We start from the raw sequence: 22791 nt of genomic DNA, 5'->3' as shown, positions 1-22791 counted from the left end.
AATGGTATTGCTCTTTATGTAACAGTAGTTCCTAAAGGCCTCGACCAAAATTGCAAACTCATTGTGCGAGATGCTGAACGGACACACAGAAAGAAGTCCCAAAGAATTTAAAATCAAAGTGGACAAGGAGAAAGTATTACTTATGATCAGAGATGGTCAGAAAGTAAGGGCTTGTCTACATCAGAAAGTTGCAGCGCTGGTGAGGGAGTTACAGCGCTGCAACTTAGGAGGTGTACACATCTGCAGGGCACCACCAGCGCTGCAACTCCCTGTTTGCAGCGCTGGCCGTACTCCCGTTTTGTCTCGGGTGTAGAGGATCCAGCGCTGGTGATCCAGCGCTGGTAATCAAGTATAGACACTTACCAGTGCTTTTCTTGACCTCCGTGGAATAAGCAGGTATCCCAGCATACCTGAGGAAGCCTCTGGTAATCAAGCTGGTCTCCTTCCCCGGCTTGCTCTCGCGTTCCCCGAACCCCGAGCAAGCAGGTCTCCTTCCCTGCGGTTTGCAGGGTGGTTCCGGGAACGCGAGAGCAAACCGGGGAAGGAGACCAGCTTCGCCGCGGTTTGCTCTCGCGTTCCGCGAACCACCCTGCAAACCGCAGGGAAGGAGACCTGCTTGCTCGGCGGTTCGGGGAACGCGAGAGCAAACCGGGGAAGGAGACCAGCTTCGCCGCGGTTTGCTCTCGCGTTCCCCGAACAAGCAGGTCTCCTTCCCTGCGGTTTGCACGGTGGTTCGCGGAACGCGAGAGCAAACCGCGGCGAAGCTGGTCTCCTTCCCCGGTTTGCTCTCGCGTTCCCCGAACCGCCGAGCAAGCAGGTCTCCTTCCCTGCGGTTTGCAGGGGGGTTCGGGGAACGCGAGAGCAAACCGCGGCGAAGCTGGTCTCCTTCCCCGGTTTGCTCTCGCGTTCCCGGAACCACCCTGCAAACCGCAGGGAAGGAGACCTGCTTGCTCGGGGTTCGCGGAACGCGAGAGCAAACCGCGGCGAAGCTGGTCTCCTTTCCCGGTTTGCTCTCGCGTTCCCCGAACCCGAGCAAGCAGGTCTCCTTCCCTGCGGTTTGCAGGGTGGTTCGCGGAACGCAAGAGCAAACCGCGGCGAAGCTGGTCTCCTTTCCCGGTTTGCTCTCGCGTTCCCCGAAACCCCTTGAAGCCGCCCAACAGCGCTGCAGTGTGGCCACATCTAACACCACTTGCAGCGCTGGTTGCTGTAAGTGTGGCCACTCTGCAGCGCTGGCCCTATACAGCTGTACTAATACAGCTGTAACAACCAGCGCTGCAAAATTTTAGATGTAGACATGGCCTAAGGCAGGAGGTGTGTGCTGAGGATTAAAGACTGAGTGCGCAAGTACTATGGTAAAGGGGAATAGTGTCATATAAGCACCTTACATAGAAATTGACAGCCTGCAAGACCAAACACTTTTTTTTGGTTAACTATCTTTCAAACATACCGTGTTCCAAAACCAATGTATTGCGTTAAATGCGATCCAAATCACAGCAGCAGAGGACAAGAAAAAATAAGAATAGGCATGGAAGATACAGCAAGGTACTTAAGCATATGCTTAACTTTAAATACAAGAGCAGCCCCAACGGATTTTAATGAGACTACTCACACTTACAGGGAGGCACATGCTTAACTACCTTGCTGAACTGAGTTATCTGGGGGCAGTTGAGGAAGAAGAGAGATGCAAGGAGGCTCTCCCAGGAGCTGCAGAGGAGAAGACATTCATCGATAAGTAGCACTGGGTAAAGGGAATGAGAGGAGGCTGTTACCAGCATAAGCAGAGGTGGCATCACCCAAAAAATCCCAAAAGCACACCACATCCCAGGGCTTAGCTTGTAAATAACTGTACACAACTATTTGCATGTTGCTGCTGTACCCTGAAGTAGTCTCCACCTTTACTAAAAACGTAAGCCACAAAGGGTATGTCCAGACTACCCGCCGTGCCTCATGGAAGTTGTAGTTCAATTGCCTTGTGTTTCCATTCTCCCTCCATGGTTGGGCACTCTCAGACTACTACTTCCATGATGCACTATGGCCAAGGACTCCCATGAGGCACCACCTCCCATCTCCAACGGGAGATCCAGTGGTGCATCAAGGGAGACGTCAGAATGGGAGCATGAGGCACCAAAAAAAACAAAAAAAAAAAAAAAAAAAAAAAAACAATAAATCTCTGAGGCACCTCAGCTGCATCTCTAAATTGAAATATTTCTAGTCTTCGTCAAAATATTTGGGCACCTTTAATTACTTATACAATTCATGATCTACATCTCTCGGTGTCACTATCACTAAAAGCGTTGCTGTAAGATCTCACCCTCTAGGAATAACTCAGAACCCAGGTTTAACCTGAATGCCTATGGCATACAAGCTTGTGCCCATGGGCCCTTAAAAAAAAAATTTTAAAAAAAAATAAAAATTCATTTGCATGTTAATGCAAAACAGTTCTAATAAGACCATATGCAGCTTTTGCAGTTGTAGGTAGCAGGTCACCCCCCAGCATGGAAAATGTGACAGGGCTCTATCAGCTTGAATGTTTTTGAAAAGCAACTAATTTCCAAAATTCCAGTTAATGACAAAAGTTCCCTTTAAATAGCATTTCCTGAGATACTTCCCTTCCTCCCGCCCCCCATGAAGGCTATACACCAAGTGCTGTCAGATGCACAAAGTAAACACTGAAAACATGGAGGGAAATGCACTTTGTCTGCTAATGTCTTCCAGTTGTGGTCATCTAAGGTCTGACTTGTAACTATAGATGGTACAAAGATTCCCACCCCAGCTGTGATTTTCAAGTTGACGGTGTCACTAAGTCTTTTAAACCTGGCAAGACATAGTAAAAGCTGTTCCAGGAGAATGACCTCGAAGGGTTCAAATAATACCAGTCATTTCTCAAACAATGAGCAAAACAGTAGGAAACAGGTTGACTTTTGGCGAGAGCGACTTCAGTAAATGTTTTACCATTCCCAGCTATACACAAAAAAAAAGCCCCGTTTCTGGGGGTTTGTATAAAATTACTGAGAGTGGGGGTCAGAAAGCTCACAAGAGTAACAGAAAAGCAATTTATACGTGCTCGGAAAAACATAAATATATCCTGATCAACATCTTTCATTACATGCATGTTAAATATTCCTAAGGTTACTTGAGGCTTTCCAGCAGAAATTCTCCTAACCAGACAACGGGAGTTGGGAAGGGTCTTGTGAATACTTGTTTGACCTGAAACATAATACCCCATAATGGGATCCTTTGGAAAATCCCAGGGAAAGCAGCCAAGAAAAGAAAAGAAAAACTTCCCAGAACCAATATTTCTGCCTCTTTCAGTTTCACTGGAAAGCTGCAGGGCTATGAACAGCCCAGACTTGTAAGGGCGGAGGGGAGAAGACACAAGAAAAAGGCACAGGGTAGATTCACAGCACCTAAAAGCTTCTGTGGGGTGATTATTATTGGAGCCCCATCAATTCCCTCAATACTACACAAGGAGAAGTGGCCCCTACACAAAGGAGCTTACAGTACAATGGCCTTATTCTGCAATCCTTACATTGGACACGACTTGCACAGATAGCCCCACTGACACCAAAAGGGCAGTTTGAGTGAATGAGTACACTGCTACTCAGCAAGTAATATTCACGCCAACGCAGAGCCGAAGAGCTGCCCAGGCTTCCTACACCAGAGTGAGTCTCACCCCGGGTCAGGAAGGATTGCAGAACTGGGCCCATGTATCTGTATCTGACACACACCAGTTTAAAAAAAAAAAAAAAAATCACAGCCTGTATTCTTTGTGGGTTCCTTTTTGAAAGGGCTTTGTGGATAAGGAGGGATTTGAGCTAAGAGCGGGAAGTGGTTTGGCACACCAAGTACGGAGAGAGAGTTCCAAAACCTAAGTGCAATGGCAGAAGGAGATACGCTCAGACTTTTATCAGCTCATATGCCAGAGTTGAGTCACAGAAAAGCAAAGGCCTGCACCCATGTCACAAACTCCTCATTGCCCCAGAGTGCTCTGCCCAGCCTGACCCGAGAACACAACTGGAGCCCACTGGAAAAGACAGGTGGTGGGATCTGGGGTTTCTTACATGCACCATGACAAGAAGACCATGCATCCGACGAAGTGGGTATTCACCCACCAATACGTCTGTTAGTCTATAAGGTGCCACAGGACTCTTTGCTGCTTTTACATGACAAGAAATGACAAGGAAGAGCAAAGCATTTCATTTCACAGAAGTCCACTGCAGCCTCTGGGTGAAGAGGAAGGATCCTTCTTCCTTTTAAATGGTAGCACTAAAGACCTATTAAAATGTTGAGCAGGATTCGCCGGTTGTAAGTGGCTCCTTTCCTCTAGTGGCATCAGTGAAGATACCCATCTGCTGCTGGGAGTTCCAGCAGCTTTATACTGAGCAGCAGTCCCTCACCACACTCCTTTCCTCTCCCTGCTGTCAAGCAGGACAAGAGGAGCAAGTGCTTAGAATGCCATAGTCAAGGGCCACCCAAGGATGTTGCATTACATGTTTCCTTCCCATCAGCCAGATTCCGATCCATTCACTGCACATCCCAAGCTGCCAGATTTTGAAAGGAAGCATGGTTCTTAAGCTGTAATCAATACAGGGCTAACTGTGGCCAAGAGGATGGGAGGGGACATTGCCTGGTGTGGCCCAGCTCACAGCTTGGGCACTCAGCATGGGACTCGTGCTATTTGGGCTGGCAGGGTTCGGCTGTATTATCACAAGAGGGTTTGCATTAAAGATCCAGTGCAAAATTGCATAAAACCGTAAGGCAGGGGATTATTACTGGCCTCTACAGATAGCTACGTGTCTGCCTCTCAAATACCGTACACACTGTGCCGCTAAAATCCCCTGTAAGTTAACTCTGGCAACACAGGATGCCTGGGGACTCCCAGACGCACACTAACTTCTGCCACCTTGCTCCAGTGTCGTAGCACTGGCATAGCTTGAAAAGGAGGGTTTGAGGGTACAGCATACAAAAAGGTTCAAAGAAGCCCACTCTTAGAGAGTGCCCATTCTCCAATGAAAGTTCTTTTCTGCGTAATAGGACATGAACCATTCTTAGAGCCCTGGCTCAAAACATATTTTACCATCCAAAGAGGCATTGCTGCCTCATGGTTAGAGCAAAGAATCAGAAATAAGAACACTTGTATCTTGTTGCCAACTCGCCCACGTTTCCAGTAGTGTCAAAGTCACCCTGCCTATGCCTTAGTTTCCCCCTTTGAAAATGTGGGGTAACATACTTTGCAAGCATATCTTTAGAAGGCACCTCTCCTTGTGGTGACCTTGGATGAAAAGACACTAACAGGCTTTGGTGCACATTGTAAACTACAGATGCGAACTGTAGAGCACAACACTTTAAAGGCACTCTAACTGCTCCGGCCAGACCCCACTGCTGCGCTCTAAAAGGTACCTACTGCGCACTTGAAAGAGTACTACATCAATGCACTATGAACCTTTTAGAGCGTGTCAGGGTGGCATCTGCACAGGGCAACTAGAGTGAAACACTTTTGAACGCTTGATTATTCACATTGCTCCGGGGTGCACTGCTGCACCACATAGACAAGCCCGAAGTCTTATTTTTGATCTAGAAACTTCACTCCTTTGCCAAACGTTGGCTTAATAAATGTTCATTTAACTTTGTGATCTAAATTCCATGTAGTTAGGTTCTTTATGCCTAAACTTTATTCCAGGGTCAGTTATTTATTGGACAAAAGAGAGCTTTTATTCTTGAAGTCATGACATATTGAAGAGCTCTGAAATGCACAGGATAGAGATTCAGCTCATTTAACATGATTATTGTGCAATTAAATACTTGCTTCATAGGAGGTTTCACTCTATGTAGCACACCCCTCCAGATGGCCATACAGCAATTTCATAGGTACGTCTCTGCATTAGGCTTTCAATGGTTATTAATTACTAGCACGTTGGAAAATGCCACTCTTTCTTGAAACTCTTTCACAGGTTGATTTCAATGAAATTTCATTCGGAACAAAGCGGAACAAAGCACTTCAGTTTTTCATTTTTAAAACCACTGTTTTGATTTCCCCTCCCCCAACTGATTTATTTTTCAAAAGAGTCAAAATCAGTGGTAATCTTTTATCAAACACAAAAACATTCCCAATCAATCCAAAGAGAAAATTGGTTGAAAATTTCATTGGGGGGGATGGAGGGGGCAGAATCTATTTTAATTCCAATTCAGAAAAAAAATTCTGCAATATCAAAATTGCCTACAGAATGGAAATTGAGAGTTGCGACCAAATTTGAGGCCCCATTCTGGTTGGTGCTGTACAAACTCAAAGTAAGAGACAGTTCCTGCCCTTAAGAGCTTAAAAAGTAGAAGATCTCCAACCAGCTACTGGTTCTGGACAGGTAAAACCCTGTCCCACAATATCAGGGCCTCAATGCAGACTTTTCTTTAGGCACATGGCATCAGTCATCACTATCAATTAAACGCTAAACATAGTAATGTTTAAACAAACCCCAACTGTCCGCAATACTCTGCATAACAGAAAGCACTGTCTGATACATGCTTGAGCAGCCACAGAAATCTGAAATTCATTTGTCTCGTGTTTTAAGGAAGTACAGTAACAAGGCTTCCTGTACATACTTTGAGTATTTTAGCTGAAAACATCTGTTCGACACACTGCACCTGCTGAGTGCTGTTTGAAAATTTTGGAGCACCTCTCCCCCGAATAAATTACAACTAAACACTTTGCAACATTTGGTAAGAGGAAAGGATAAGAAGTTGTCTAGTAACAGAGTCAAGGTGGGTATTTTCCCCCCTTTTTCCATTCATCATAGCAGCTTCTTAGTTCTAAACTAGATCAAGTTTTTATGATCACAGGATTAAAACACAATATGAAGCTTGATATTATTTTACCTCCTGCCAAAAAGCCCTTGCTTTAAAGAATTTTTACTTACACACACCCCCCCACACACCATCCATTTTTACTGTTCATCCTGGTATCTAGAGCCCCAGGCCTCTTAATGGTTCCACTGCAGTTTTAAAATTTCTGGACAAATGTTCTAGGACTGGATTCCAGCTGAGCTACAAATCAGCTCGCTCTAAAACAGACCAGGATGTCTATCTGCGAATCTGCAGTTCTTTTAAGAAACTAGTATGCTACGGCAGTCTGTAATCTCAGCACGTTCGTTTCAAAAACGGACATGGTTGGCGCTAGGTGTCTTGATGGATTCCTGCAGTAATCCTTCATCTCTGTAAGTAAAGATCTGCCAATATTCCTCTCTCACACACACCCACACACCCTCTCTCTGCAGGCCAGTTACACTACTGCTGTCTTGGGGATTAAAGAAATACACACGCCTTTTTTTTTTTTTTTTTTAAGAGAATTCTTCTCACATCCGTACCCACCCACCCGCCCCAACGTTTGACAAGTTATACAGCAAGCAGAACCATTTTTATCTCTGATTCTGCGTTTTTTTTTTTGGTACACATCCAACTACCACGCAATGGTCACCTGACTAGTCAGTGCAGAGACGTATAAGAAGGTGAAATCTGTTCTGTAGGGCATTCAACGTGAGGATTCGTAAATAAACAAGACACATGCCACAGAGGATGAACTCTGGTGTTAAGATCAGATGCTGGTCCACAGCAGTTGGTTACATTCAGCTCTGCTAATGGCCCTCCCTCTCCCCCCACCCCCCAACCCCTACAAGGGCTATTGCAAAGAGATAATCAGAGAGTGACCATGCTAAAGAAAAACACATCGCTTTTAATTCTCTCTTGGCTGCAATAAGCCAGCAAAATAAAGGATGGGAAAAGCAGAGCTGTTTGCACTGCCAGCAGCTTGGCTGTGGGTGGAAGGGTGGGCGTTTAGCTGTCTTTGTTTATCATGGCACCGGAACACATCCATTTACCCAGAGCCTTGTAATTTTCAATTACCTATATTATATCATATAATTCTCTCTCCCTCCCCCTTGCAGCATGGAGCATGTTATAAATAAGTGCCTGATTTTGAAGACACATGCTAAAATATTGCCAAATGGGGTATTACAATACAATTAAAATTAAAAAAAAAAAGGAGGAGATGATTATTTTACGGGACATTTTATCAAAAAATGATTGAGAAATTAGCAAGACTAGTGCCAATTCTTTCCAGTGGGAATGTGTCTTCCTAAATCCCTTGACTGATTCTGAAAAAAAATCTCCCTTCTAATGCCCAAAACCAAGGAGAATTCAAATTGTATCGACTCTGGCAATATTTCACACCACAATTGCTTGGAAAAAAACTAGAAGCACATTGTAGATGTTGCTGAGCCCCCACAGCTCCCACTGAAGTCAGCAGGTGATGCAAGCGTTCTGGACCTCTGATGATCGGGCCCTGTCGAGGAATGATGTTTTCATTAACCGAAAAAAGAGTAAATTTTACAGTGTCAGGCATCTTGGTTTCTGCAGAGCTGGGGCACCTATGCATGTGCACTGGTCCATTCTTTGACTTCCCAGGCTATGGTGCAAATGCTCATCTCGCTGAAGTTTTCATAAAGGTTCCTATTATTGTGGAATCCAAACAGCACTTTGAGATCAAAAGATTCTGCTTCAGCCAACGAGGATTGAGGAAAGATTGTGAGAGTAGAGCAGCTGCCAACACAGGAGAATCCAGAAATCGGTGCGGGTCCGTCTGCAGAGCTCCTGAGTCAGTTGCATCCTGGCTGTCACCGGTCCCAGTGAAACCAGCGAGAGCTGTGGGTGCCCAGTGCCTCTGAAAACAAGGATGTGGGACAGAGGAAAGGGAAAGTCACAGACATGGAACCGCCATGGCATCAGGTCCAGAAAGATCGGGCCTGGCTTTGGACCGTCTAGACCTTTTCAAGAATATTCCACCAGGCCATCCTGCAACCTCTTGGGAGAAAAGGTATTTCTTTACATGAAAAATGATTCCGAATTTTTAAGTATGTGCTGTAAACATCTGTACACTAAGTTTTCATCTGACCGTATAATAAGCGCTTCCCACCTCCCCATCAGCCTAGTATATTTCCCTCTGCCTAAAGGTTCCCCTACTTTCTCCTCCCCACTTTCCCTCCTTCAAACCAGTAGTATTGCAACCACTCACGCATGCTACATTCACAAACACCACAGACCCCTGCCACGTGCTCCTCCTTCCCCAGGCACCAGACACGAAAAACAAACCACGGGTGCGCAACTCCCTGAGTCAGGTCAGCAAGACAGTTGCAGCACGTGAAGCTTAATTGATCAGATCAAAGATGGGCCTGGAAAAAAACTCTTGCATCCAAACACTCCCCAAATGTTTGGAAGAGTTAAGACCCACATCCAAGTTCTGTGGCTGAGGCCCATCCGTGCAAGCCAGGGATGTGCAAAGTTAAACCAGCTTTAATGGTTTGAGTCTCAGTACCAGAAGTAACACGTCCACTGAAACAACTGGTTTATCTCAGATGCTGGATGAGTCAACATCCCCCTGTATTTCTGGGGATTTATGACTGGGCTTTCCCTTCTGATTTTTATAGCCGCATCACTGCACGCCTACAGTTCAGACCGTGAGAGACCCAGGACTCGTGAAAAGGTTCTTTGAAACATTCCATCAAGTTCAGCAGAAAGTCAGGGCAGTTAAACAAGCCTGGGAGTACAGAAGAGAGAAGGAGGAGGTTAATAAACAGCACACTCCACAGGTTTATGGATAGTGAATTATCTCTCTACAAAAAAGAAACCTGAAGGGTATTACTGCAAGTTACAGAAAGTGAGTAACTCCCTTTCATGAACCTCGCTGCCTCCATGCTGACTCAGTGATGAAGCGTTTAATCCATATTTATGTACATCTGATCTCATTACATCTGGTGCCAACAAATTAAAGAGCTATGCAAGAGCTAAGCTTTATGTTATTGCTGTCATTAAATTAAATGCACATATGTACAGTGCAAAAAAAAAAAATCACAGACGTACGTGGGCATTATTTTTGTTCCCTTTGCTATTACAGGATTCTTCCAAGGACTGAACGGCCCCATTTCCTTCAGCAGATGTTCCAGGTGCTCAGTACCTCTCAGGAGGAACTCAGTGAGTTGCAGGATCTGACCCTAAATTGCAGGCAATGGTGTGCTTCCTTCCTCGGAATCCCACACCCACGGAGGCTGCAGTGAAGTCACACACATACAGGCTGAGCTTTTCAAAGGTGATTATTGATTTGGCAGGTGCAACTTGAGAGACCTTGAAGAGGCCTCATTGTACAGAAGGTGCTGAGCACCTGCCCTCAGAAAATCAGGCCTTTTAAAAGGCATCTCAAGTCAGACACCCAAAAATTGAAACGCCCAAAACCGTATGCGCCTAACGTGGTGGGTATTCACCCACGAAAGTTTATGCTCCAATACATCTGTTAGTCTTAAAGGTGCCACAGGAGACTCTGTTGCTTTTTCCAAAACCATAGTCACTTTTAGAAATCTTAGCCAGGATCTGGGAATGTCACTGTCAAAATATTATTGCTTAACAGCAGAGTCTAAACATAGGGAAAAAAGCACTGGAAGCAGGCAGACCCCTGATCTAGAGCAATTCTTTTTGGTAATTATGACATATGGCAAGAAAAACTATGCAACACCCAAGAAAAATACACATCTGTTTGCCTAGGCCCTGCATTCCAGCATCTCACGATGACAGCAACAGAACTCTTCACTTCTGCAGCTATTTCTGCCTTAGGATCCCAAACCCTTTACCAACATCAATCCAACTTCAACAACCTGTGAGACAAGCCACTAAAACCAGCAGAGAAATGACTCGCCCAAGGTCCAACTGCAAATGAACGGCAGAGACAAGACTAGAGCTCCTGGCTTGCAAGGTTTCACTTTTAACCACCAGACTACACTGTGTCTTCGCCATGACAGTCAGCCTGTAATGGAAGATCGATCTGTCAGATTCTCCAAGCAAATGCCCACATCCTCCATAAAAGGAGTATTTCAGTTACTGAGACTGGACTTTTATTTCTTCAAGCAATAAAACAACAGGGCAGCTATTTTCAGTTCTCAGAAGTCCAGGGCCTGGTAAAAGAGGGGACATATCTTTGACCCTTCAGTCTGCTCACGCAGATGGAAAGCTGGCCTCAGAGGGCAGCAAGGAAGCCCCATGCACTATGGAGGTAGCATAAAGCCAGAGATCCTGGACAGAGGAGAAAACCTGTAGGGGGCCATTCTAGCCAGTGCAATTAAAGCAGCCCCATGGGTTATAGTGGTAGAGACGGGAGTGGCGTGCGACCGTGTACCTCCCCACATGCACGGAGCTCAGACACACCCAAGCACCTGGCCCTAAGAGTTTGTGACAATGTAAATCTAAGGTAATAATACTCGGGGGGCGGGGGGAAGGGTCCCTCAGATGCCAAATAGGAGTCAACAGGAAAATGGACACAGCAGTAACTCAGCAGATGTAAAATCGGCGGTTGCTCTACTGAAGTCTGTACTGCTTTGGACCAGCTGAGGATCCAGCTCACTATATCTAAAGGAGCAAAGCATCAGCCTGTTGTTGGGGGGAAGGAGGGAAGAATTTGAGAGTTCTTTTAGCATTTTTCTTATTGTAAAGAACCCAGATGTCCATCGGAAAGCTCCTGCACATACTACACGGTAATGCCCCTTTATTTACAGACAGCCTATGAAGGTCAACAAGTAAATACAGAATAACTACATGCCGCTGGCACCTTTCAGCAAGTCCAAAGGTCATTAGTAATTATTACCTAACTGGCCTTCTAGTTTGGAGGACAGAAATAACTATAAGTGATATCTGAAAATGGAAACACCCAGCATCGTTACTCTGTGCTTACCATATAATTAAATGGTCAACCATTACTCTGCATTGTATATAAAAGGCTCTTACATGGCATGAGTGTCCTGTAACTGAAAAGTGTTATTGATCTAAGTAATGAATGGGCTCCACGAAGAATTGCGTGTTGCTGAAGTCTGCCAGTGGGGATCTAATTTAAAGACTCCTTTGCGCTCTCAGGAGTTATACAATTTGTGATTCAAAACGGAAAAGTAATTTTGTATGACTTTCCCATGGTATTTAACCTCTGATTTGCTTTCAGCAGAGGCAGAATGATGTTCTAGAGACAAGTCACAGCTCGATTGTAAGTGAGAGAAAAGGAGTGGGAGGATGTTCAGCTGGTATGGTCTCAAAGGGTAAAAAACCAGCTCCAATTAATCACCTTGCTGAGCCATTTGGTACCATAAACTGCAACAAAATGTGAAAGCAAACCAGCATTCTAGACAACAGTTCTTTCCCCAGCCCAGCTTCTGTGCATCTGTAGTCTCAAAACTGGAACAAGAGTCCCCTTGCGGTTCATAAATCATGAACTCATAAAACAAACTCCTTCAATTGCAAGTTCCAGATAATAGTCCCCAAAATAAATTAGGCAATAAATATAATCTAATCTTTCCCCATCAGCCAGTGGAAAGCTACTTCTTCAGCTAATCAGAAAAGTGGATGCCTTCACATAGCATATGCTTTGTAGCTCAGGAGACAAAGTAATGCATAGCTCCTAAACAGCTGAGTGACTTATTAACACCAATATTGCCCAAAGAATGGAATACACTGGCTTGTGTGTGAAGGCTTCCCTAGACCCGATATCCATCAAAGTAACATTACAGGGCTAATGCCATTGAATTCTAGTAAAAAGGATATCAGACAGACACTCGCGTCAAAACCATTCAGAAGCTCCCTTCCACCTAGGCTTCATCCAGAATTCAGTGCTGCCATTAAACACAGAAAATGGAAGTGCTCCCTTTGCTCTCTCATCTACGTGACACACGGCACAAATAAAACAAAATTAATGTCTGGGGGCTGGTGGTCGGAAAAGTCATTTTTCAAAAGCACCTAAGGGATTAGCCCAAGCCTGAAATCTACTCACCATCGTGGAAACAAACTGGCCTCTATATACTTGGGTATTATATCGTAAGTGCACCTAGAGGACTCAACTGAGATTGGGGCCCCACTGCTCTCAGTACTGTTTGTGCACCTATCAAGAGACAGAAGCAATTGCAGATCTCAGGAGACAAAACAGACAAAAGGAAAGGGAAACAGAGATATGAAGTAACTTGCCCAAGGTGAGCCACCAGGCCAGTGTCAAAATCTGAAGCAGAACCTAGGTCTTTGAGTCCCAGATCTCTGCCAAATCCACTAGACCCACTGCCTCCAATAACATCATCTCAGCAAATAACTGTATATCTTTATGAGCAACCATTACAATGTTTTGTTCCCCAAAAAGGAAATCTGTCGTGTGCCTAGGAGATTACACTCATCAGTTTACTTGGGCTAGGTGAACAGGCAAGCAGAATTTTGAAACTGCTCAAACTCCTGTAGAATTGGATCTTTGAGCTGAATTGTAAATTGCCCCTGCGTACACCTGCCTGTTGTGCCACGCTCTGAGAGGGTCATCAGCAGTACAGATTGAACCAGTATGGGGACCTGGGGGTTCAGCTGTGAGCTGGATGAAACCTTGCTGTGGGTTGAGTTAAAACCTTGTTGAAACTGATGTGTGAACAAGTCCTCCATTTAAGACAGCTGTAAGAAACAGTTAAGGGGCAACACAGCCTAGCAGAGTCTGCTCCATGGGGACAGAAGGGTCGACTAAGTATTGTGACCAAGTAGGTGTGGGTCTGTCAGAGAACACACGGAAAGAAACAGAATAGACAAAATTGGGAGGGGGGGGAGGGGGCAAGGAATCAAGAAAACCAAGCAGTAACCTGTGAGTGCAGTGTGACTCTGGGGCTTGTGCGGCTTCAAGCTAAGAAACGGCTCTTTTTTGTTCTTGTTTCCTTCTGCATTCAGAGACCATACTATGTTCCTTGTCAAAAAACAAGGCTGCAAGAAATAACTGGCTAGGACCAATTTTTACTCCTAGCTGGAAAACCCCCTGAGCCCTGAACTATGACTAGCCACTCAGGGCAGAGGAGGAGCAACCGTTCTAAAGGACAAGCCTCTACACTGCCTGAGCTAAGAGAGCCACTTCTGCTAGCCAAGGCTGTAGCACGCTCATCGATCGATCACAGGGCCCAGCCACCACCAGGGGCGGGGAAAACAGAGTGCCACACAGAGTGGGTGTGGGTTACACGAGCTATGCAGAATCCAAGCTGGTTGTATGTTCTGCCCAAGGCTGGGCTGATCATTTCAAAAACAGTCTCGGCTTCCAGCAGCAGTAAAAGCGCTTTCAAACCCTTTCTTCGACACAGATTAGGAGTTAATTTTTACCTTTCCAAAATCCCGAACATCGAAGAGGTCAAAGGGGTCAAACAGCTCGCTGTTCCTTAGCCCAAATTTGTCATGACAGACTTTTAAGAACGTTCGAATGTTCTTCAAACAGAGAAACTGCAAAGAGAAAAAAAGAGACATGGCTATAATTCTGTAAGAGTAATTTACTGTAGACATTAATCAAAATTCACATGCAACAGGAAGTGAAGAAGAATATGGGAACTGTCTGGTGAGAAGATGCATTTGTTTACTGAGCATTCTAGTACAAACAGGTTCCCCACTGCTCCATTATGGAGGGGGGGGGGAGAGAGAGAGCGCGCGTGTGTGTGCGCGCTCTCAAAAATACACCAACAGAGGCTCTTCTGGAAACCAAAACTTGAAGTTCAAGTGCGTGTTCACAAGGCACAGGGTCTAAACAACTTAAGAGCAGGATCTTTCCTTTTCAAGCTCTAAGTCGACCACAAATTAAGCTAAAAAATATATAAAAATGTATTACTGAGTTTGCAACTAATGACAATTTGAATCTATTCCATGGCTCCCCGTGCAAGGCTCAGACATTACACCAAATACAAGTGTGTACACACACACACACACACACACACACACACACACACACACACACACACCCCTATATATTTACAAAAATAAGAAGTACAAGTGACATGAACAAAGGAGCAAGGACAGAAAAACAAGAATTTTTTTTTCACCCTCTCAGATCAGAAACTATTGGCAGCTGATCCAAACAGTACTTTACTTTCCCCCTCCAACTTCTTCCAATGCACGGACGCGTCAGCTAATTGACATGCTAGAAAACAGAACCCCCAGCACATTCAGAGATGACAGCTGCCATTCTTGTGATCCAACCTGAAATGAAGTTGGTGGATGGTGGACCAAATCAGAGGCAGGTCACCAAGCACAGATCTTTACGTTAAAAAACAAAAAACAAAACAAAAACACACAGAACAGCAAGTCTCTCACAGCAAAGATTGTTTTCACAGCATTTTGGTCATCATTAATTTTTAGCCCATCTGAATTCTCATCTCATTTGTGACCACCGTAAAATATTTAAGATAATTCAGCCACTAGTCATATGGCTCCATCGGCTGAGTAATCCAGTGCTGCTTAAAAAAAGATGTCATCTTTGACAATAGCAATAATGGATTGTTGCACTGTGACCATGTGTGCGTGACCTTCAGGGGTCTTGTACTCTGGGAACACAGAAGGCTCTTTCTACACTAATGTATGGCAACAAGAAAGGAAGGGATCAGAGGAGTAAGGTGTTGCTTCAGTTGTTTGGCTCTCACCCCTGTTATTAATTAGAGCAGACTGAATGACTGCAGCAAATAACGTATTTAATTAATTTCACCTTCTTTCTGTTGGCAAGTTTTCCATGCAAAGTTCTCCACGGATTTCTTCCATTGCTTGCTCATCGACAAACGGTTCACAAATATTCTTAATTCTCACATTGTTACATAAATCAAGGAATGGAAACAATGTCATGTGACTACTCAGGGCAAGTTTCAAATTGCATATTTGGTTGCAACAGCCACACAGTTTGTGTTGGGTCAGTAACATTGTAGTCACACGGTACTGTAATGGTCCCCAACTGGCCAATTTAGCATGGTAGAAATTGCTACTTGCAAACTTTACAAATATGCAATTTAAACCCTACCAAACAAAAGTTTTGCAAAGAATCAAACCATAACCTTCTTGGCCAACCCATAGCTCCACAAAGAAAACAGCAAGAAGTGTGCCTATAAATATCATTGCATTTGGGGTTATATTTAAGGGGTCAGGCATAGGATTGCCAAGTGTCCAGTTTTCGACCGGAATGCCTAGTCAAAAAGGGACCTTGGAAGCTCCAGTCAGCACCGCTGACCAGGCTGTTAGAAGTTTGGTTGGTGGCGCAGCAGGATAAGGTAGGCTTCCTGCCTGCCATGGCTCCATGTGGCTCTCGGAAGCAGCAGCATGTTCCCACTCCGGCTCCTACGCATAGGGGCAGCCGGGGGCTCCTTGCGCTGCCCCCGCCACGTACGCCAGCTATGCAGCTCCCATTGGCCAGGAATGGCAGCCAATGGGAGCTGCAGGGACGGCGCCTGCAAACAGAGCAGTGCACAGAGCCACCTGGACACCTCCACATCGGAGCCAGAGTGGGGATGTGCTGTTGCTTCCGGGAGGTGCTTCAGGTAAGCACCACCCAGAGCGTGCACCCCTGACTCCCCCCCGCACCTCAACCCTCTGCCCCAGTCCTGATTCCCCACCCCCCCGAGCTCCTCAGTCCCAGCCCAAAGCCCCCTCCTACACTCCAAATCCCTCATCCCTGGCCCCACACCAAAGCCCACACCCCAAGTCAGAGCTCTCACTGCCCCACTCTTCACCCCACCCCAGTGAAAATGAGTGAGTGAGTAAGGATGGGGGTGAGGTCTCTGAGAAGGGGCAGGGCAGGGCCTCAGAAGAGGGGCAGGGCAGGGGTGTTTGGTTTTGTGGGAGTAGAAAGTTGGCAACCCTAGTCAGGCAGTGGGTTAGAAAGACCACTTCATTAATGAGAAACTAATTTAAAACTAGGCAAACAGGGAGATTGTGTCTTCCACCCACACAGTTCCAGCAGTAGGCAATAAAAAACTCAACCAATAAACACAGGCTAGAAGCATTACATCATCAGAATCATTATAAACCTCAGAACATTCTCATTAGTTGAATAGACCCGGGGGCAGAATGATAGTGTGAGTGACTGAAAAGACAAAATTAACACTCTGACTAGACTCTACAGAATTGTCTTACAACATACATACGGCTGGATAGGTGGCTATGTGAATGCGTAGGGTTCACACTTCACCTCAGTCTTCCAGGCCTCTACAGGAGCTTTCAGCCTATGCAAACTAATTTGTTTATAGAAGGGGTCTGTTTTTTTGGTTAACGTCTCATTCATCTCAAATTTCCACTAAGTATTTACTTTAAATCCTTTTAAGCCTCCAATTTGAAAAGTTAATGACACAGGTTTTAACCATAATTACAGATGATGAAAAGCGAGTTTCCTTTCATAATCCTGAGTGCAAAACAACTGCCTTCCCCTTTTGCAGTATTCATAGCATCTGCCTCACCCTGTCATTCCAATGCACAGGCAGAAATAAGGGTTGGAATCTATGGACAAGAACGACTGTCTCTCGCAGCAGTGGGTTCAAAAATCTCCCCTAGCAGTCAGAGGACTTGAAAACCAAACCCCAAAAATCTGTGCTGTAGAATTTCAGTTCAAATTCTTTGAAGAACTCAACTTCACAGCATCCAAGTTCAGAAAGATCAAGGAGCAAGTGCAGCATCAAAGCAAACTAGAAGTCTTCTGCTGACAGTATTTTCACTGGTGAGTGGGCATGAGCCATAACAAGATTTTAAGATTATCTAATCTCATCTCACTGGAGAGGAGCAAAGAGCAAAAATAATAATAAAAATTACATCAAACTAGAGCTACCTGCTGCTGTCATCCTGCATCTTATTCACATTTGGAAGCTATCATGCCGGTGGCCCCACTACCAATTGCTAAATTAGTGCAAACAAAGTCCCTCTGCGTTTGTATTACAGCCTCTTCTACTGCTCCAGGTAACATCTGCAGAATACATCAAAAACCACAGCGCATATGCAATCAGACAGTTGCCGAGTTCACACAGCTGACAAGAGTCCAAGACGACTCCAACCAACCATTTAAAGAGCCTCTGAAAAGGCTGATGGAAAAAGGAAAACTTTCTACCAATACACTTAGAAAACCTGCATCATGTTAGCATCCAAGCATGATACAGTCAATGAATTTATCTTCACCGCAGCACTGTGTGGTAGGAAATTAGAATTGTCCCCATTTTACAGATAGGGAGTCTGAGAAAGAGCAAGGTTAACAATTTGCCCACACAGACATATGCCACAGAGCTGGGAACTTAGGGTACGCCCAGACTACACGCCATATCGGAGGGTAGCAATCGATTTTTGGGGATCGATATATCGCGTCTCATCTAGACGCGATATATCGATCCCCGAATGTGCTCCCATCGACTCCGGAACTCCACCGGAGCGAGCGGCGGTAGCGGAGTCGACACGGGGAGTCGCGGACATCCATCCCGCATGGTGAGGACAGGAGTTAAGTCGGCATAAGATACTCAACTTCAGCTATGGGAAAACCGTAGCTGAAGTCACGTATCTTACACCGACACACCCCCCCGCCCCAGTGTAGACCAGGCCTTAGCCTAGGTCCTGAGTATCAGTCGAGTGTCTTAACACAAAACCTGCCTTCATCTCTACAACTCTGACACCTGTATTAAAGAGAGCCAAGTAACTGCTTCTCACCTTGCTATAGTACAACCATTGCCTGGTGATCCTCACCTGTATAATACGTACACTTATCCACTTCACATGGACATTGAGGTGTTTTAAAAATATTTCTGAAAGATCGTTAAATCTTTTGGTTTAGATGGTGCTATAGAAGTTCCACCTGTTAATTAGCTACAACTGGCTGAGAACATGCTGTCATGGGGTGATTGCAATGGCTAGCAGCATGCAATTCACATCAAAATCCATGTAAAGGGCTAGTTCAGAGGAGTACTTTAGCCCACGCTTAACTTAACATCAATGGGACTCTCACAAGCTTAGAGCTGTGCATGTGATTAGGTACGTTGCTCAACTGGAGCCTTGAGGTCCTCCTACCTCCCTCACTCCTAAGGCAGGTGGGAGTTCCACACCCTGCAAGGACAGTACAATTTGTTGCATTCTTGCCTTCACTTGCCCTGGAGTCCTGCCGTCCCTATTTGTAATGGATCACATGTGCTCACGAGGAAGTGCAGAGATTCCGTCTGGAGAATAGAGAGCAGCTGCCGATGTTTCTTTCAAGTGTCCCACATGGTGACATCAACATAAAAGCCTTTTAGCCAGGGCAGAGATTTATTTCGGAAGCCTCGCAGCTAACTGTGCTGTTCTAACTCTTGGGTCCCTGAAAGCTCCCAGACCAAGAGCCAGCTGACTGGCACCTCCACACACCTCTGCTGAACAATCCTGCCATTCATTCTTGTGGGTGCTGAATGCACCTCTCTCTTCCACTGCACACATTTACGACAGAATCGCCACTAAGTACGATTATGACAAGGACATGAACCCCCTTCTCCTCCAAACTCCTCTCAAATCTCATTTGTGCTCATGTCTTTATTGCTTATACCTCTTAATCCACCGCCACCCCTACTCATGATAATATAGGTGTAGAGTGGATACATTACCCCAGTAAATCTACACCCGTATTATCCAGCTGCGTGAAGCACCCTGGATCCAGCTCTCCTCTCATTTTAACAGATGTAACTCAACCAACATCGGACTGGAGGGGACCACCTGGTCATTGAGTCCAGTCCCCTTCTATTGCAGCACTCCCATCATATGATCCCATTCAGAAATTATTATAATTGGAGATATACCTATCTCCTAGAACTGGAAGGGACCTTGAAAGGTCATTGAATCCAGCCCCCTTCCTTCACTAGCAGGACCAAGTACTGATTTTTGCCCCAGATCCCTAAGTGGCCCCCTCAAGGACTGAACTCACAACCCTGGGTTTAGCAGGCCAATGCTCAAACCACTGAGCTATCCCTCCCCCAAAATGTAGAAATGTAGACAGCTCCATTTTAAAACTAGCATGGTGGTTTGTCCTCACAGCTCCTACTGGAATAGAGGATCTACACCCAGGCAAGAGAGGAGGCTTAGCCCTACATCCTGGATGAAAAGCAAGTGTGTTGCAGGAACGCTTCACCCAACACAGAGGCTCTTACAGCAGTGACGGGAGCTGCTCTCAGATGAAACAGACGCTGCTCTCAGATGAAACAGACATATTGTGTGGTTTTGGGGGAGGGAACTGATTTTCCTTAATTGTCAGTTCCACATGCTGCACATCAGCATGACTGGTGACTCGCCCAAGGAACAAGAAAACCCAGCACCACCTTTCCCAATTAGTTGTGAAAGCAGACACCTTGAGTGACAAACGCAACTTCCACAGCCTTACGGAAATCAGCATCTCCTAGCACCACCTCGTCTGGAGCAGACACTTCCTTTGACAGCACTGACCTTGTGGAGCGGCACTACAGTGGGAGTTCGTGGAGTTGTGAAAGATTTGGGGGCGACATCCTGGCAGTTAGCCAATGAAGCATTTAAAACCGGGAGGACCTGGGGATAAACCTTCAGCGGCGTGCAGGGGAGCGCAAGAAATAGGTTTAATAGAATGAAATTAGTCCTTGAAGCCAATCAGAACAAGAATTAAGATTCTTTGGTCAGCTCTGATTAAGAGCATGATCCTAGGAGAGCTGTAATGGGTCCTCCGTTATACAGGCTACCTTGAATGAGTCCCCCAATTACCAGCTTTCTGCAGACATGGAATCGTCATTACAGTCATGACCCCACTGTGCTGCTCTTTGCAAGGAAGCAAATGAGGGCTTGTATTTAAACAACTGAGCTGGTTTTTATGGAAGAATTCCAGAACCCAGCAAAGAGAGTCGGCTGTAAACTACAGCCAACCACAGCCTGTTCCACTACCATCCAGGACCCTATGCAGCCACACCCATATCCTCCGCCACACACCCATGCGCTCTGCAGCAAGCTGGTCCTAAATTCCATAGCGAGACTCCCCGATTTCTGAGACTCGGATGTGCGGCAGTGGCTTCTGGCTGTATTTTTTTCCTGAATGAAGCTTTTTGCTGTATTATTTATTGTTGTACTGGATTTAATCAGTACAGTGGCTCCTTGGGTTATTTGTTTTCATATAAAATCAGATTTATTTTGGGCTGCTGCCAAATTTTCAGCTTGCCGCAACATTCTGTACTGAAAACACAGAACTGCATTGGAAGAACCTTCGGGGAAAGCGGAGGAGGGGACAAGTGGGAGTATTTGGGCTGGTGGCATTCGGGAAGCTGTTGAGGCTTTTGGTACATCGATGCAACTCTTTTTTCAGTCCCCTTTGTGGCTGGAATGAACAAGAAGGTAAAGTTGGAGAGAGATGGAGATTAAAACGCCGAGTGCCCCAGAAACGAGCAGCCTGGCCCACCCCGTCTCCCAGCAATGAGCGCTACATTGGCTGGATGTTTCTGAAAAGCCAATCAGTAGAAATAAAGGGGGGTTTTTCAAGTTGGCATTAGGTTTCAGAGTTCATGATTCATCAAGATGAACATGGCAGTTCACTGCTCAGGGTGATTTTGTTTCACTGCTTACATCCTGATCACATTTCAAAGGCTTTCTTCACAACCACGAGGCTTACAGACACCAGGTACTTTTAATTACATTTAAAATCAGAAGCACCGTTCTGCATCGCAATGTAGATTCTGTGACACTGCTGAGTACACTTGGATTTGGTGCACTTAAGTAGACTTGAGGATGCTTGATGGTACTTAATATTGCTAAAATGGGCCACCCATGATCCTACATGCCCACCCTTCCACATACATTCTACGTGAACTCGCAGCTCCTTTCCCGTCCTTAGCCCAGCTATAATGTCAGCGAGGTTATCTGCATTCCCCCATTTAGGCCTCAGTCCCACAGCCCTAACTCGCACAAGCAATCCCATGGGAATACTTGAATGAGCAGGAACTGAAGAGTTCCCGGACTGGCTCCTTATGGACTAAACAAGATAAAAATAAGTTTTATCTGATTAAACCCAAACCAACTAGTTTAGGTTCCAGCAGGATTCCGGCCTCATTAGCATTCAGCACCTGAGACAAAGGAAAAGCAAATAATCCCAACCACAAGGCAATCAAAGGAAGTGCCTCAAGAAAAACAGTCATTCCCCTTGTAGTCTGGGTTTAGCCTAATGGATCTCTGTTGCAACCTGACCTTAAGTCCATACAGCAGAGATATCGGCAGCTGTGTACAAACAGCTGCACTTCTCCGGCAGACTAACCTACTTCTCAGCCTCAATCAATTACAAATCCTGAGAGACCTTGTTTAAAAAAAAATGAAAAAAGAGCCAAACCCTGCAGAGTCTAGTGAAATGCACAAGAATTATTTGGTCGTTACCTGTCTGCGAGGAAGGAAACATTCAGTCTGGTTTCACCCAGAAAAACAATGAGTCTAGCAGGGAGCTTGCCTTGGGCGGCATGCGGACTTCTCCATTGGGGAGGCTGTGTGTGCCCGGACCATGTCCCCGCCCCTGCTCAGCCCCACGCTCCATCCCCAGGCCTGCTTGGCCCTCTCCCAGCTGCTTCTGCCTTTTTACCCCCTCTCCCACTTCTTCACCCCCTCCCACCAGCCTATGGCTTACTGCTCAAACAGGCCTCTTCACCCTCTCCCATGAGGCCCCCATGCTGGTGGAGCAAGGAGGGGAATAGACGGAGCCTTGGAGGAAAGAGGGAGTGGGACCTGGGGGTGGAATATAAGTTAGGTGGTGGCGCACTCCAAAGGCAGCTGGCCTTTGGGGAGGCCTCTTATAGCTCCATAGGCGATGAGCTACTCATTTATTAGTTCTATTCCTGTAGAGCCTAGAATTCCCAGCCGAGATCAGGGCTCTCTTGCGCGAGGTGCTGTATGCATGTAAGAAATCATCCCTGCTCCAAAGAGCTTGCAGTAATACATAGACGCGACAGATTTAAAAGTGAGAGAAAGAAA

General features: G+C 45.7%; 1 protein-coding gene and 1 long non-coding RNA gene across 4 annotated transcripts in view; one reads left to right on the top strand and one right to left on the bottom strand.

The window, feature by feature from the left end:
* VAV2 (vav guanine nucleotide exchange factor 2) overlaps positions 1 to 22791 on the bottom strand; it is a 316987-nt gene that overhangs the window by 240188 nt on the left and 54008 nt on the right. For all 3 annotated transcript variants that reach the window (XM_050926981.1, XM_050926983.1, XM_050926982.1), the window contains exon 2: positions 14185 to 14301. In XM_050926981.1, coding sequence (XP_050782938.1) covers positions 14185 to 14301 — 117 coding nt within the window. The remainder of the gene's footprint in view (positions 1 to 14184; positions 14302 to 22791) is intronic.
* LOC127036231 (uncharacterized) overlaps positions 1 to 22791 on the top strand; it is a 243702-nt gene that overhangs the window by 212754 nt on the left and 8157 nt on the right. The window lies entirely within an intron of this gene.

The sequence above is a fragment of the Gopherus flavomarginatus genome, chromosome 17 (genome assembly GCF_025201925.1).
Source record: "Gopherus flavomarginatus isolate rGopFla2 chromosome 17, rGopFla2.mat.asm, whole genome shotgun sequence".
Classification (NCBI taxonomy): Eukaryota; Metazoa; Chordata; order Testudines; family Testudinidae; genus Gopherus; species Gopherus flavomarginatus.
The sequence above is the reverse complement of the archived record's forward strand: the minus strand, read 5'-3'. Positions and strand labels throughout refer to the sequence as shown.